Source organism: Melospiza melodia, chromosome 6 (assembly GCF_035770615.1).
Source record: "Melospiza melodia melodia isolate bMelMel2 chromosome 6, bMelMel2.pri, whole genome shotgun sequence".
In the NCBI taxonomy this organism is placed as follows: domain Eukaryota; kingdom Metazoa; phylum Chordata; class Aves; order Passeriformes; family Passerellidae; genus Melospiza; species Melospiza melodia.
This window is the reverse complement of record NC_086199.1, coordinates 60,752,398-60,769,114: the sequence shown is the minus strand read 5'-3', so window position 1 is coordinate 60,769,114 and position 16,717 is coordinate 60,752,398. Positions and strand designations below refer to the sequence as shown.

General features: G+C 41.0%; 1 protein-coding gene across 5 annotated transcripts; it reads left to right on the top strand.

The window, feature by feature from the left end:
* Positions 1 to 4,032: 4,032 nt before the first annotated feature.
* Positions 4,033 to 16,578, top strand: UEVLD (UEV and lactate/malate dehyrogenase domains). 5 transcript variants are annotated; one of them, XM_063158605.1, is made up of 12 exons: positions 4,033 to 4,092; positions 5,684 to 5,768; positions 6,395 to 6,457; positions 7,181 to 7,344; positions 8,186 to 8,321; positions 8,741 to 8,862; positions 9,490 to 9,595; positions 11,294 to 11,464; positions 12,229 to 12,402; positions 12,692 to 12,776; positions 13,402 to 13,525; positions 14,813 to 16,578. In XM_063158605.1, exons 1-12 carry the CDS (start codon positions 4,051 to 4,053, stop codon positions 14,975 to 14,977), a joined length of 1,437 nt encoding a protein of 478 aa, XP_063014675.1. In that variant the 5' UTR covers positions 4,033 to 4,050; the 3' UTR covers positions 14,978 to 16,578. The 5 variants fall into 5 exon arrangements, with proteins under 5 accessions (XP_063014675.1, XP_063014674.1, XP_063014679.1 ...); XM_063158604.1 differs by having other exon boundaries at positions 7,178 to 7,344; XM_063158609.1 differs by lacking the exons at positions 12,692 to 12,776; positions 13,402 to 13,525; positions 14,813 to 16,578 and adding an exon at positions 11,599 to 11,683 and having other exon boundaries at positions 7,178 to 7,344; positions 12,229 to 12,344.
* Positions 16,579 to 16,717: the final 139 nt, after the last annotated feature.

The window sequence follows — 16,717 nt, the reverse complement described above, 5'->3', positions numbered from 1 at the left end:
TGGTAGAGCAGAGCCCCTGTGGATTGACCTGCTGCTCTGTAGCTGATGAATAACACTGATTACAGTAATTTTGGACAGGAGGGGCACTTTATCTAGTTCTTGATCTGTGCAGAATGTGCAGGAAGGGTTTCTGAGACCTCCACAGTAGTGTCAAATGGGACTGTAAATGATATGTAGACAGGCACCTGGTCCCACCTGGTCCTGGTGAATGTAGAGAGTTCAGGCAGAGGGATGTGCTGCTGTTACCACCCTCTTCCCCAGCCAAAAGGAGGGAGCCAGCAACCCCTTTATTAGCCTGGCTTCTGTTTGCCAGCTGTGTACACAGGGAATGTGGCAATGGCAGGGCATGGTGCGTGACATGGCCCAGGCTATGGGGAGCCCTGTTCACAAGCAGTGTGAGGTGCTGAAGCTGGCAGGAAAATATAACACTTTTGTGGGAAGTCGCTTCACTGTTTTTCCAGTTGGCAATGAGGGCTGATGTAACTCCTAGCTGCTGGCTTAAATCCAGCCTTGCTTGGTTGGTGCTTTGTAAGTGATTGTTATGACACACAAAATGGTCCCAGTGTAGATCACACACATGGGTGACTTGCTGGTTGTTCAGAACAAAGGGGAGCATTGAGATAAATAATGCTCTTAGTCATGATATTCCCAGAGCCTGAGGTGGTTTGGGTTTTGTTAGGAAGCTCATTCCTGCCACTTGTGTTGTGGTTGGCCTGCAGTTATTACCCAGTCTTTGGTACCTGGGATGATCACTTGAGTGTATTTTAGAAGTGCAAATTTTCCCCTTAGCTTGTAATATTTACAAGTTGAACTTGTAATTTCCATTCAATTACTCTGAAGTTAATTTAGACAACTCATAGCATTGCATTATTTTCTCCACTGGAGAAAATCCTTTAAAATGCTTCCTGGATAATAGTTTCCTGTTGTTGAGAATAATTTCCCCTGGCTTATCTCTAAGCTAGCAACTGTATAGATGCAGGATGTTCACAGGCAAGCAGAATAATAAGACTTGTATTTAGAGTATGAAAGTCTAAGGCTGTAGAAATGTCATTTTCCTCTTGGGTAGAGCTGAATAAAATTCCAGAGTCATATGCTGCAAGAGAAGATTCATGTCACCCCAAGACTGTCATTTTGCTTTGCCCTCTCCCTCAGCACTTGAGAAATTGCAGTCTATTTTCTGTTTCATTCACCATATTAACTTTCCTACCAAGTCTCAAAGAAAACATCTCAGTCAGAACAAATGTCTGTACTGCTGGCAAAATGCTGGTTTTTAATACACAGGGTAACCTTTTATGCAGTGAGGAGTTGTAATAATATAACAGCTGGATGTATTTCTTGATAAAACCCAGTTTGGGAGAGTTTCTGCAGCTTGTTTGGTAAGAATATATGCAAAATTCTATAGCTTCATTTGAAAGAGTGTTCCCAGTGATGGGGGCAGAGGAACTACTAGAGGATACATGGAGTAGCAAGGCTGTGTGTCAGCCTGCTAGCAAGATGTGTCATTACCTAGAGATTAGCTGGCAATACTCTGCTGATGTAATACAGAGTTATTCATTGCAAATGATGTTTAGAGAAGATTTTGAGTCATAGTAAGTACTAAGAAATTTGCATCTGTAGTTTGGGTACAAGCTTAGTCAAGGGTGACTTCTAAGCCTCAAATAGAAACACTACTACCAGCAGCAGTGTCACTGCCATGGGGATGTGGTCACTGTCCTGGTTGCTATGGTTGCTTTGGTTATGTATGAACATAGAGATTTTGAAAATGTTTCTAAACATCAAACTTACTAATAACTGTAAATATCTATCAGACTTTCCCTGTGAAATAAGAAAAATTTAGATGTTTGAGATTAAAAATTTAAAAGGAATCTTTTATTCTCAAACATTAGTCTATGCTAAGGCCTTTATGAAACAGTTATTTTCAAATTATGACTTTAAAAGTTTAGATAAATGTTCATGCTGATCATTCTGTAAAAGTTTAACTGAAGATGTACTATGCTTGCTGGGGAAAAGATGTGTAGCACTTGCTGGAATCTGCAATGCCTGAGGACTGAAGGACTGATCTTGTGCTACTTTCCAAACTGAACACCGAAGCTGTAACATTCTTCATTACATCACACATAGGTTCAGTAGAGAAGCAGAATCAGGATCATTAAGCATTATGTATGATGGAGAAGCTTAATGAAGGTTGTTCTAAACCTAATTATTGTCTGCTATGGCTGTATCAACAACTGTGCTCTTAGTTACTCTCTGCTTCTGGCCTCGTATCAGAGGCCTGAAGTGAGGGAGAAAAAAATTGTATGAGCTTGCTCAAGATCTTGCTCCTTGTAAAAACATGCTACTATCATGCTTGGTCTGTTCCATTCTGTCAGTTTTCTGGTCAGTTAGGGGGATAGAACTGGCATTTGTCATCATTAACCTTGCTGAACCTACTGTGTTTTCCACTGCACTGGCCATCAGACTTGCATGGCCCACTTTCCAAAAGGCAGTTTTCCAGTCTTTCTGCTGTGTTGTAGGGAGGCTTAAAAAATAAGAGACTAATGCAGGGAAATAAATTCATGTCAGGTTTGTATTTACAGACTTTTAATTCCATAAAGTTGCAAGTCAGTTTTGATACTGTCAACACAGAGGGAAGAAATCCCTGCATCCATAAATATGTGTATGGTCACAAGGATGGGGAGGGGTCTGGAGGGGAAGCTGTAGAAGTGGGTGAGGTCACTTGGATTGTTCAGCCTGAAGTGATATGTGGAATAAATAAACTTTACAACCAGATATAGGTATGAAGTGGGTATGTATGTCAGCACCCGGCACAAGTGAGATAGATAGCTCCTGTGAAAACTTGTGCTCCGAGCCTCAGTCTGACCCACATCTTTATTACAGAGGTATTCCATATGCAATACATTGTACAACTTTGCTATGCATATTCAACCCCGGCCCCGCCTGTTCTCGCCTCGCATGGTAATCAGACCCACGCCCTTCTGGGCATGCCTTGTTTGCTGTGGTGGTGGTCTCTGAGGCTGAAGATTGTGGTCTTGTGGTCTTCCTCATGACTGAACTTTGGAACTTTTCTCCTTTGCACATGCACTTTTGGTCCCTTGGTGCTTATCTGAGTACGTCTGTCGGCCTTGATTAGCTTGGAGATGGAGGAGTCCCTTTATCTGGGCTCTTTGCATCCCTTGGTCTTCTCTGATATTGTTCTTTATGCAAGAAGCTTCAAAAATTTGTATTTTCCTATGCCCTTTGTACCATGGCAGAGGTTTCTTAAGTAAAAAGGTTAAAATTCAACACATAGTTATACAGGGTAGATTTTAAATGCTTAATTCATATTGCTAATTCAAGTGAACTCTAAAAATCTCTATTTCAGAAGGGGACTGAGAGAAGGGGTCATTGCGGCCTACAACCTCCTCATGAGGGCAAGCAGGGGGGCAGTCACTGATGTCTTTCTGTGGTGACAGGAGGAAATGGCAGGACGTGGTTAGGGGAGGTTCAGGTTGGGTGTCAGGAAAGGTTCTTCACTCTGAGGGTGTTTGGGCACTGGAACACTCCCCAGGGCAGTGCTCACAGCACCAGCCTGGCAGAGTTCCAGAAGCATTCGGACAATGTTCTCAGGCACAGGGTGTGACCCCCGGGGTGTCTGTGCAGGGCCAGGAGCTGGACTCCATCATCCTGGTGGCTCTCTTCCAGCTCACCATGGTTTGTGATTCTGTGAACAACACCTTGATCTACTGCATCCTTAAAGCTTGTTCGTCCACGGGTGTCCTTGACTGGACGCTGGCTCCTGCCCCTTCATCTTATTAGGCTTGAAAGTATACAATGATCTTACATCAGAGAAGATCCTGGCTTAAGATAATCTCGACACATTCCACATTTTGCAACACCACGGCAGGTAGCCCAGATGCTCACCAAGCGTTTATGACTCCCCCGGCTCCCCGATGCCTTAGAAAGGCACTGAAAACCCCCGATCCCGGCCCGTTCTCCCGGCCGAGCGCTGCCCGCCTCCCTGAGGGCGGTGCTGCCCCGCGCGGGGCCCGCCGGGAAGCGGCGCGCGCCGCCATGGCGCTGGCGGAGGAGGCGCTGCGGCGGCAGCTGGGCAAGGTGCGCGCGCCCGCGGGGAGCTGAGGGGAGGGGGCGCGGGCGGCGCTGAGGGAGGGGAGGGCGGAGGGAGCCGGCGGCAGGGGGAGCGCGGGGCTGGGAGCCCGGCGGTGTCCTGGGGGCGGCCGCCGAGGGGCTCCCGTCCCGTCCCGTCCTGTCCCTTTGCACCTTCGCATCCTGGTGTCTGCGCTGTCCTGATACAGCCGAGCTTTAAGTTGCGCCACGCATCAGTTTACCCCCCTGGTTCACGCCGCGTCTCACGACTCAAACCTTACTCTTCACTCATCGGAAATCCATAACTTTGGTTTTTTTGGGTTTTTTTTGGTCTTTTTTAAAAAATATTTTTGTGGCATTCCCCGCGTTAGCGCCTCCACGCCTTAGGAGCACAGACGCGTTGTTGTAGCGTCGCTTTGAGCGTTTTAATTCCCGCGTGGGAAACGGAGGGGGGTGTATTTAGGCTTCGGCCATGCCGAATAATTTTGGGTGCGAAACGAGGAAGGTCTGTATGTGAGTCACCCCGTAAATGCTGTGGTCATTAGAAGAGGACAAACTGCTTGATAGGGATGTTTTGTATTATGAGCAGAAGGAGGCCAGCTAGGGAAAGCTGACTTTGGTTTCACAACCAGATATACCAACGCCTCCAAAAATGCCCTAAGTGTAGGCTGTGTAGACATTCACAATTAGGGAACGTTGGATTCTTTTTATTGTTTTTTCTGCATGACTTTCAGAATCCAGTGATGGGGAGAAGCTGACTGAAAGGTGTTTCTGTCAGTAGCTCTGTTTTCCTGTAGGCAGTAGAAAATAACTGTGCCATGCCCACAGCTGTCACATTCCTGCTGGGGCAGCAGACCGAAGAGAAATTCGATTTTAGCTACTGTTTTGTGACAATTATTCCAGGGCAGTGAGCAGCTCTTTAGCCACTGTCAGAGAGCAGTTTTGTTCACTTAAGCAAGGGTTCCAAAAAAACAGCACCAGGTTTCCTAAAGAAGAAGCAAAGGCACTAATCTAGGAAATGGATACTCTTTGTAACTTTGGGATGTGGGAGGATGCAAATCTCTTGGTATTGGACTGGCTGGGGACCTTCTCAGGAGAAGTAATTAATTTTCTCAGCTCTCAAGGACAGCTGAAAAAGGAAAAAAAATCCTAGAGGCTAATTACTTACACATTTGACACATTTGTGGAAAGTGACATATTAGTAAACTCTTCTAAAATGTGCACAGGTGGACCTGAGTTTAACTCTGTCTGTAAGAAAATAACCTCATTTTCCTAAGAGGTTCATATTCTTATATTCTTTTTAATATGTACAGGGGAGACTAAGGTTTACTAAATTTCTGCTCATACAGCTGTAAAGGGGAAGAAATGGTGTATAAAGGAGTGATGTTCAGAATTTCAACAGCAGACCTGCAATAGCTTCAAAGCTTTTGGAATCAAGTCTTTTTGATAATTTATTTCACATCAAAACTATTTATAGTACTAAAATTAATTATTACCTTCCCCTTGTGTTTCTGCCTTCTATAGTGTCCTTTTCCCTAACTCTCAGACAGAAGCCTTTGAAGTGAAACTTTTTTCCTTATTTTTTCCTCCCCCTTTGCAGTACAAGTTCAGAGACCTGACCATAGAAGAGCTGAAGGATGTTAGCAAGACCTACCCCAACTTCACCTTCTCCATGAACACATACAGTAAGAAGTGATACACTAACTCTGAACTATTTGTGGGGATTCTTACTTGCCATAAATGCAGGCTGTGTGTAATAGAATGTGAACATATTTCTGTTGTGTTCCTGTCTATGTTGACTTGCAGTAAAATTCCTCATGCCACGTTACTGTTCCTGAATGCTCTTCCAAGGATGCATAAATAGAAAAACCTTGGCAACTCATTTACTTCATCTTACCTCAACTTGTCAGTAGTTATAGAAGATTGATACTTTAAATTCTTTATATGTAACAGCTTTTCCCCATATTTCATTATTGTATTCAAAGTATTTTGATGGCTTTAGCTTACAGAGTGTGCCTTCCAGAATCCATCAGCCTGACTGGAAGTTCCCACAACATCAGCATTACACAGGACAAAAGGTTTTCAGACTAATGATGTGCTTAGTTGTACCAATGGGATTTCTGTTAAAATTTCATTAAGAAAGTATTTTAAAGGGTTGAGGGACCTTAGTAATATTCTAACCTTAGTTCTTTCAGGAGCAGTGCATTTGGTTTCTAAAGAAAAATCACTATTGTATATTTGTAGTTGTGGTGGGATTGCTATACCAGGATTGAAAGGAGTTATTTTTTTTAAACTACATTTTTAATTTCAGCCTTCAAGGATGGATCCCAGAAGGACCTCCTGAATTTTAGTGGCACTGTTCCAGTGAAATATGGTAAGATAAATCAAATGTAATTTTCTTGGCAGTTATGAATCTAAATGTAGAATGTATTGGGTACTGGCTTTTAACAGTTCACTGTGCAGTGTCTTCAAAGGGGACTAGAAAATATTTTGTTTGAATTGGCAGAAGTCACTTCTACTGCAGAAAGGAGTGCACAGAAAGAATGCTGAAATAAGGTGTTACGAATTAAATAAGTAAATTATCTATTTTAAAAATAGTGTTGTTTGAGACCGTGTTGGCAGAATCTTTGATGCTAATGGAGCTTGTGTGAACTCTCTGAGACCTACACTTGTATAGACAGTGACCAAAAATAACTTGTAGGCAATTTTTCATTTTCAACTTAAAGCCTTTGGAGTCTGATGCAAAGCTCTTTATAGATGCTTTTTTGCAGTTGGTGTTAGGTCATAAAATAAGTATGAAATGCATATATGAAACCTTTCTTTGCTGGGAAAAGGGGACAGGTTGGCTGAGAGAGGACCGTGGGAAGCAAAAGAGCAACAGAGCTTTATATTAAGAAAGGCACAATAAGTAGCATTTCAAGTTGATCTGGTTTTATTAATTACCCTAAGTAATATAAATATTTTCCAGTGCGAATCTGGAAGTGCTCTGTCAGGCTTTTTTCCTTTGTTACTACAAAGTGTGAATTACATCACTCACAATCTGGTCTTAAGTGCCTCTTGTCAGTGCAGAAGTCAGTAATGGCTTTTATTTCAGCAGGCAGTTCCTATAACATCCCTGTCCGGCTGTGGATCCTGGATTCCCATCCCTTTGCTCCGCCCCTTTGCTTCCTGAAGCCGACGGCAAGCATGGGCATTGCGGTGGGGAAACACGTGGATGCACGGGGCAGGATCTATCTGCCCTACCTGCAGAACTGGAGCCATGTAAGAGGTGGGGTGGCTGACAGGGAGGGAAGCATTTGGGAATACTGCAGGGTGTCACCTGGAGCTTTCAGGCAGTCTGAGGCTGCTAAAAGCAGTTGGGAGTAATTCTAGTGAAAAAGGAACTGATTCTTTACAAAGCAATGTAAGCCTCATGATACTTTGTTGCTGTCCCAGTTCAGGATCCCTCAGGAAAGTTCAGTGCAAGTTTCTGCCTTTGGGTATGTCTCTTTTGGCAGAACTCTGAAACAGCACAGAGATTCAAAAGTCAGTGCTGTTGGTAAATGATTTTATGCACTGTATTAAATTACTCATTTAAATATGACTGCCAGGCCAATGAAAATTATTTAATGAATGCCAACTTTTTGAAATGAATGGGCATGTAAAATGTATTTTACATTATTGATACAGAAATTCCTAAGGGAACTTCTGCTGACTTCACACTGTGTTTTGCCTGGAGGAGAACTGAGATGCCAGAACTCTGGACAGTTGAGCTCATCTAAGAAGACTGAACTAACTTCTCTTTAGCTAGGATTTATCTCTTCTATAATACTGGATGTGGCTATATCAAAGGCTTCCATATATTCAATGGATGCCTTCAAAAACCACTAGCACTGGTAACTTCAATTTTAGAATTCATTTTGTTAAATTCCTCATACTCCTGTTTGGAAAGTATCTTCTCAAAGTGATGCTTTTCTCTCCCTTAGGTGTTTGCTTAAATGTTAAGTGTGTCAGTATTTATAATTTGATTAAATTTTGTATGGCTCTGGCAGTTCATAGTTGACACCACTACATGAAATAGCTGTTCAGCTGTTTTGTCTTCTGTTTGTCTGCTGTATTTCAGCCTAAATCAACTCTCACTGGATTAATCAAGGAAATGATTGCAAAGTTTGAGGAAGAGCTCCCTTTGTACTCACTGTCATCTTCTGATGCAGCCAGGCAATCAGAACTTCTCTCCTATATTGCAAAGATTACTGAAGGTGGGGATGTTTTCATGGACTTGTTTCTAATGGTCTTATAAAATGTATTCACTTACTGTCATTACCTGATGTCACAAAGAAACCTACATGTTTTATATGTTACAAATTTTATGGCCATGGTCTGTATGCACACCTGTAGCAAAGGGAGTGCTGGTTTTGTGGTATCAGTGTTCAGCTTCTTGCTATTGTCATGCTTATGTATTTCTACTTAGTGAAAAAAACATTCCTGTCTAGAGAGGAATATTTGTTTTACACTTTGCAAGTTGTGATGGATTTCCTGTGTGGTCAGTCTTGACTGCTATTTTGAAAAAGTAACTTGATTTAACTCTGGCACAACCATGATCCTTTATGAAGCAGCAGTACTTGTATTCATACAGTGTGGACCAGCAGCCAAGTTTGTGGTTTTCTTTTAATTGCAGGAGAGACTGACATGAAATCAAGGAGTAAAATTGGAAGCAGAAATGAAGGATGTTTTAACAAAATTACTGTTGTTGGAGCTGGAGATCTTGGCATTGCATGTGTACTAGCTGTTGCAGCAAAGGTACATAATTATTAAAAATAGCAAGAGACCTGATTAAGAGAGAGGATTCCAATCTAACTCTAAGGAATACCTCATCACTTTTAACAGCTGTCACTGCATAGGTCATTTGTCTCTTCAGTTAACTTAAGACACACAGAGGTGTTCATTTTCTGCCCTGGTTTCTCAGTCAGCTTTTTTAATTCAAAGGGCTGAGTATTGAATTCACTTACTTTGAAAATCCCTAAAGGATTCTTGTCTCAGCAGTAGCCTCTTACAACTGGCATCTCCTAGTTCCCTGCAAAAGGATAATCTGTAGATTGGCTGTGCTTCATCACAGCTGTATGTTAGGTACAACAGTAACAGTATATTTTAACAGTCTTTTTTAGCAACAGTAATTTTTGACTTCCCAAAGATAGTTTAGGAAGTCTAGCTGGAAAAAACACATTAAAAAACATATAAAAACCTCACAAAACTAAGTCCTTTTCCTTGTGTTTTGGCAGTAATTTTGACCAGTAATTTTGTTTGATTTGTGCACAGTACAGCAAACAATGAAATGGGAGGAGTTTTGGCTTTTGTTCCTCCCTCCCACACAAACGAGTTTTGTTTTGGTTTGTCTGTATTCTGATCTGTATTATTTTATTCATACAGGATGTTGCAGACAAGGTGGTTCTTTTGGATCTTTCTGAAGGTGCAGCAAAAGGAGGGACCATGGATTTGGAGATTTTTGCTGTGCCAAATGTGGAGATCAGCAAAGGTATGAGATGTTGTGTCTGGAGCAGGAGTGGGTGCTGTACTGTGTGTGCTTGTGCTCATTGTTACAAGAGCAAGACACCTGGGGAGATACAGTGGCACATGGGCTGTCTTTATTTAACCTGTACTTGCAGGTGAGAGGCTAATGCTGAAATTGGACTCATGCAAAAATACAGAGAAGCCAAGCTAGAATTTCTGTCATGGGCAGAGGGAGAGAGGGAAGAGGGGAAAAAAATATTTGCATGGGAATTAGTGAAGGCTGTGAAAGCAGTGTTCAGAAGGCTGATAAATAAAGGTGTGTTTCAAAGTGCTGCTTTCCTAGCTTGGTGTTCATTAAACATGCACATGGCCAATAGTGAGTCCTTGATCTCTATCACTGCACACTCAAACAATGAGTTCTTAATAACCTTGTCCTCAGTCAGCTGTGAGCATACAAATCAGCAGAGTCAGTGCCACGTCTCTCTAATTAGTGATTAGTTATAGCCTTTGATGGTTGCAGAGGTTGAGGCCATGCAGCTCAGAAGTTTTCCCACAGGGAAAGCTGGAGCTGGATTGAGTAACATTCTTCCTTGCTTATGTGTCATATTTCAATTTTCCTTGTACCCTTTGCAAGATGAAATGAGGGGTTTCCTTGTGCTTCTCTTTTAATTTATCTTATTTTGGAGACAAGGACTAGTTCTGGTTCCACCAGGCATCTTTGTGGCTTATTCTGCAGAAACCTGGCATTGCCTGCTGTACATTCTTTGATCTTATCTTGCAGGTTTTGCTGCTAGCACAAAAAGGTGTGCTGAACCCTGGTTGTGCAGCTCTTCCACAAATCTGTTTGTGCCTTTCTGCTTGCCTGTTGTATGTTTGCCTTTAGCTGTGGTATAAGAAGCTTGGTAGTGTTACAATACTACAAAATGCTTGTATACTGTCACCTGCTATTTTAGTATGTTTCTATCTAGTTTTGGGGAAAGCTGGTATTAATTATATCTTGCTTAATATGGTTTTAATTTGTCAGTGCATTGGACCTCTGCTTTGGCTTCAGCTGGTTACAAAAGTGGTGCAACAGACAAATCACCTTATTTCTGTGTCCAGGCTGATCACCTGTGTGGCATTCAGATATTCAGAGATACCTGCTCAAGGCAGCTTTGACTTATAAATTCCTGCAGCAAGTGTGGTTGTGTGTTTCTTTGGGCTAAAAAGTATAATTTGTCTTTTTTTTTTGAGTTAATAAATGGACTTTTGGAGTGCTTTTCATGTGTCTACATGCCTTTGATTAAGGTATAAGATCAAAAATTATAGAAGAAGCCTCAGATAAAGGAGAAAAAGTTTTTCCCATTCTTTAACAGATGGAATAAAAATTAAGGAGACTTTTCATGGATTTTTTTTTTCTTTCTTGCCAAGAAAACTTGGAAAAGTTTATCTGTCAAAGCTGTCTAGATGTTTTCTGGTCTCTGCTCTGTAACCTTGGACAAATTGTAGTCTACCTTTTGTGTTTGACACATATAAAACAGGAAAGCAGCTCTGTGGGAGAGCTGTGTTTTATAGGTGCTGTGGAAGTGCCCTAAATTCCACACTGGGGGATGTGAGGGGGACAGGAGGCAAAGAATCCCTAATTAAGCTGGATGCTGTAGTTCAGCCTTTAGAACAGCTCTTGGGTTTGCATCCAAAACTCAGTAAGATGACATAAATGTCAAAATTTTCTTTATATTTCCAGATTTTTCTGCTTCAGCTGATTCCAAAGTTGTGGTGCTTACAGTGAATTCTCTGGGTAATGCTCAGACTTACCTCGATGTCATACAAAGCAATGTGGATTTGTTCAGAGGAATTATTCCAGCAGTGTCCCACTACAGTCAGAGTGCTGTTCTCCTTGTTGCTTCTCATCCAGGTATGCTGGTCCTCTGCAAAAGGTTCTGTCCCTCACCTGGCTTTTCCTCTGGCCTCTGTTAAAAATATCTTACTGCTGAATACACCTGGTTAGTCACAAATTCTTGCTACTCTGAAAAATGTTTTCCTTTTCAGCTTTGAGCAGGACACTGTCTTTGAGGGTTTTTTCTTTACTGTTACCAAGATAAAAGAAAATAATGTACTTTGTTTTGTGTAACAGGTATGTATTTCTGTGTTTTTCTGTGCATAGTTTCAACCTGTGTCTACATCATTAGCATCCATTGGCTGTTGTCTTGTCACTTGTGAGTTTTATGTGCACATTTCTCCTTGCAGGAAGGATAGATCCGTGTGGGTTATGTGCCATATGATCACACTTACAGGCTACTCAGATACAAAGTATAGCATTAATAGTGAATATTGCAGCTAGATTTTGGTGGAAGGTTTAAATTTCCAGGTTAGTGGTACTGTGAACAAAGATAAAGCAAAATCACTACTTAGGAAAGGGAAAGAAGTGTGAGCCTCTATCCTGTAATGCATTGAAGACAGGTCTTCTTACTCTCTTACCACTGTTCTTATTTTTTCACTTCTTCCCCACCTGACTTTGTGTTTTAGGTTGAAATAAACCACCAATATGTTCCCGCATGTTTATGCCTTTTCTAAAGTAAAGAAGTCCAGAGTTTTTCATAATGATGGTTCAAAAGTTGCAGTTGAGTTGAATTTTGAATGGTCCTTCATTGACAACATGATTTTTTCTTTGACATTTAGTTGAAGTAATGACATTTGTGTCCTGGAAGCTGAGCTCATTTCCCAAAAGCAGAGTCATTGGAGTTGGTGCCAACCTCGATTCAGAGAGATTTCGGTACATTCTGACCAACCTTTTGAAAGCAGAGGTGCTGGCAAAAGATGCCTGGGTTATTGGTGAACAAGGGGAAGACAAAGGTAAAGTGATGCTTTTTTATGACCATGAGCATGTAACATCCTGGCAGGGCCTAAGTAACTGAATAATGAAAGAATAATTGAGAAAAGTAATGAAGATAATGAGAAAGGTATTAAGAAGAGTGGTAAATTCTCATAATAATGGCTTTAAGTAATGCAGTTGTGGGGTACCAAATCTGTAGACCTGGAGTAGTGGCATAACTATTTGCCATTTGTCACAGAAAAAAAAAATACTACTTGAAACAAACTACAACCTCACATGCTTTTTTTTGTTGTTGTTGTTTCTCTTTAGTACCATCATGGAGCAGCTGTAATGTAGCTGCAAATCAAACAGAAGCAATGGCTGCTCGTAACTCAAGGGAAAAGGTGGCTAACAGGTAGCACCACTATAACTTTTTTTCCTTCATGTTTAGGCACTTGATTTGGCATTTGTTTACATGTTCTTCAGCTCTTCATGAAGTGGAGAAAGCTTGCTCTAAAATGTTCATACACTGAGTTTATAGGAAATTGTAGATCAAGTTGTCATTCACTTCTATGGGTCTGTATACACCCCCTGTTTTTCTGAAATTCTTACCAACATTGTGCCTGTGGCAATGTAAGGAGTCACCACACTATACAGCAGAATATCAGAGCTGTTTGGTTGTGTATTTCAAACAAATACTAGATAAGCCTTCTGGCCCACTGTTCTCAGAGCTTGTGTTGGAAGCATTTGCTTCAAAGTCAAGCACCAGTTTGGATGAATTTAACTGATTTAATTGTCAGTTACACCTCTTGACAGAAAAGAGAATTGTTATGAGTGTAGAGAAAAAATATTGTAAAGAAATTCTTTTCAGCAATTCTGTATTCCATTTTTTTTTCCAAAACAGAGAATTATATTTTTATAGTACACTTTACTTGACATGGTACACTTAAATCTGTATTTTGGGTATTACATAAAAACCAAAATAGAAATAATTACAATCTCAACATCACTTTTTTCTCCTTTTCCTGGTTTATGTGTAGAGCTATGGAAGTCCTAAAGGGAAAAGGTCAGAGATCATGGTCTGTTGGGCTCTCAGTTGCTGATTTGGTTGACAGCATTCTGAAAGATAAAAGGAAGGTTCATTCTGTATCCACTCTGGCAAAGGTAAATGTGTTATTAATACCTTTTGGTTGGCACTGTAATTATATTATTTATACCAGATCTGACCATTAATTTTAGCAGCACAGACATCTCATCATCTCATTGTTCTGAAGTAGTGCTACTGCCATTACTTTCTTCCAACAACAGCTCTCAACCCTAGTCTGAAAATGAGCAAAAATCACTTGCTGTTTTAACCTGAAACCAATAGTAAAAGTGGATTATTCTCCTAAAAGTACAAGTCCAAAGAGAGCATATATTTAAAGCTGCTGCCCAGCACCCTGGAATAGCTGGATTTGGCAAATGAAAAGTGAGTTGTGGTTCCAGAGTGCTTACAATTAAATGTAGGCTTTTTTAGGAGCTAAAAGAATTTTGTATCTTTTCTGAAAGTATAAAATGCATTTTCTGCCAACATTTTATTTGATTAAGTTTGAAACAGCTGCTTTTTTACTCCTTAGTACTTTCCTTAAGAGGAGAAGATTATGTTGTAGACTGAATTTTGTTTGAAGTTTCTCCTAAGAGGCTTCACTGAAGCATTAGGGCATTCTATATGATGAGAAAACCTATGTAGAAACATTTATTTGTCACTTCAATTTAGAGCCTTCAGAAGGACAATTTGCATGTTCCTATGCAGGGAAGTTGAGCTGGATTCTTATGTAATAGAGTACAAGCACATACCTAATTAAATAATTGTTTCAAGTGAAGTTTTTAATCATTCCTGAACTAAATATAGATACAGAGGAGTCACAAGTCTCTTGAAGTATCTATAGAATGTAAAATGTCCCAGATTACAAAAATAAACACAATCCACAGTGTAAACTTGAATTATAGGCATATAAATTTGATAAATTCTTTTGCAGAATCTGTATGGGATCAATATTTGAGAAATTTTCCCCAGTTCTTAGGCTGCATTATTTAATTTATTTTGTTCAGTCCTAAAGGAGCTGATACTGTACTATGAAGTGTCCCTGCTTGTTCTAGCTAAGAAATGGGTGTTAAGTGGTATAAACTTTGTCTGCATTATAGACATCTATCTATCTTGGGAAAATTCCCCAATTGTGGCATGGTTCACAAATTTTTATTTTCATGATAATATTTTACTGTTTCTATACAGTAACCCACTGCACAGTATCTAAAATAAATAGAATTTGATCTAGCCAAACATGCCATATGTTGGAATATCCTTGCTTAATTAAAATAATCAGGTCATTTTGTGTAATTGTACTCTTTTGTGTAGTTGCAGCAAAAATAAGTAATTGTGTGTGTAAAAGTGTTCTTTGTGTGTTGTTTCAGGGATGTTGCAATATAAACAGTGAAGTGTTCCTAAGTCTCCCATGTATTCTTGGAACCAGTGGAGTGATTGAAATGGTCAGACTGGAGGAAGACCCACTGGTGCAGGAGAAACTGCAAAGCAGTGCAGGCTCAATTCATGACCTTCAGCAGCAGCTGAAGCTGTAAGGAAGCACAAGGGAAGCCTCTGTGTCTGCTCACTCAAGCTGGAGATCTGCAAGGCAGAAGAGGTTGCTCCATATATAAGGATTTCTATAGAAAACAGGAAGCTTTTTTATTTTACTTTCCAAAAGTGCTTTCTCAGTTTAGGTTTACATAATTTAATACCACACTGTATGGCAATTTTTTCTTTGTAAAGTGCACTTTTGGTAGCCAAAATGAGGCAGGTAACACACAAGAATATTTTACCTAAATTCAGGTGGCACTTGCCTGTGGGTTTTGGCTGCCAGTTATAGCCTGATTCTTGGGTTATTCTCAGCTTTTTGCACCTCTTTATGAGGCAAAAGAGAGGGGCTTACCCAGCTCTGCAGAAACTCCAGCATGCACAGCCCACTTGAACCTTCCCTCATGGCTTTTAAATGCTGTGTCTGAGGCTTGTGTAGGGTACAGGCACACTCCAGCTCCACAGCACTGGGGATGCAATTCCATAGCTCCATCCTCTGTGGCTGTACATGTTCTTATGTCAAAGGACTCCTGGTATTTTACTATTTACTAAGGGGAACATGGTGTTCACAGTATCCTTCAAACCTGAACTACTGGCTATGGATTTCTGGTCACACTTTATCATGTCTGAAATACTCCAGTCGTGACTTGCTTGCTTTTATTTTGTGAGGACATTCAGAGCACTAAAGCACCTGCAGTTCTCACTGCACACATGCAGCACTGGAACAGGGGCTCTTCCTGAATGGGAGAGGAGCAGGAGCTGGGCTTCAAATAAAAATAAAAGATAAAATCCAGCAGTTAAACTGCACAGGAGTATCTGCACATTCAGATGTCAAACCAAAGCTGGCTGGGAGCTTTACATCAGCCTCAGGAGAAGGCAACAGAACCTGTAACCCTCTTCCCTGGAGACCAAAGGTGTGATGAAAAAGCAGGATGTGGATTTGCAGATAAAAACCAGATGGTTTTGAGATCAAGGGTTTTTTTTGTGTTCTAACCTCTTGATTTACTGCTGGTAAAAGACTGTGTTACTCCTGATTGTACCTCAGCATCATATGGCAGGCACAGGGGACTTGGGCTCCACTCCTGCTGTGTGCGGCTTAGGAATGTCATTCCACATTTACACTTGGAGGGGTGGCTGGTTGGAAATTTTCCAGATATTGTTGGAAATTTGTTCTGAGCAAAAGTAGGGTCTGTGTCAGAGCAAAAGATCTGATCCTTTGTGCCTTCCAGTTCCATCTCATGCAGGGAGTTCTGACTGTATACTGATCTCAGAAGTGGATTAAACATAGAAAGAAAAAAAGATCTGAATTACTGAAGGTTATTTTTTTGAATAGCCAAATGTCTTTCACTGTAGTGGTTAATGACGGGGCAAAATTAGTGATGGCTGCAGGTAACCAACTTTGCTGCTATATTTTTTAAAAGCTGTACTTTGGGGTTTGGTTTTTTCACTTTAAAAAAAAACCCTATGAATTTAAGGTTTTGCGTTCTTTTTCATGGTGGTGTTTCTCATCTGTTGAGCATTTCTTTTCATGCGAATACTCAAGCTGTTGTTTATTTGCTTTGGCGTTTATGTAATAATTTTAATCTTAAAATGCTGCCAGCTCTTAGAGGCGTGTTTTGTCATTCATCCGATGTCGCGTTGGTGTCGCATTCTTTGATAACACCAAAGGCGCGCTCGGCGCCGCCCCGGCCCCGCTCGGTGCCCGCCCCGTGACGCGCGGCAGCGGCGCCGCCGCCGGAAGCGGG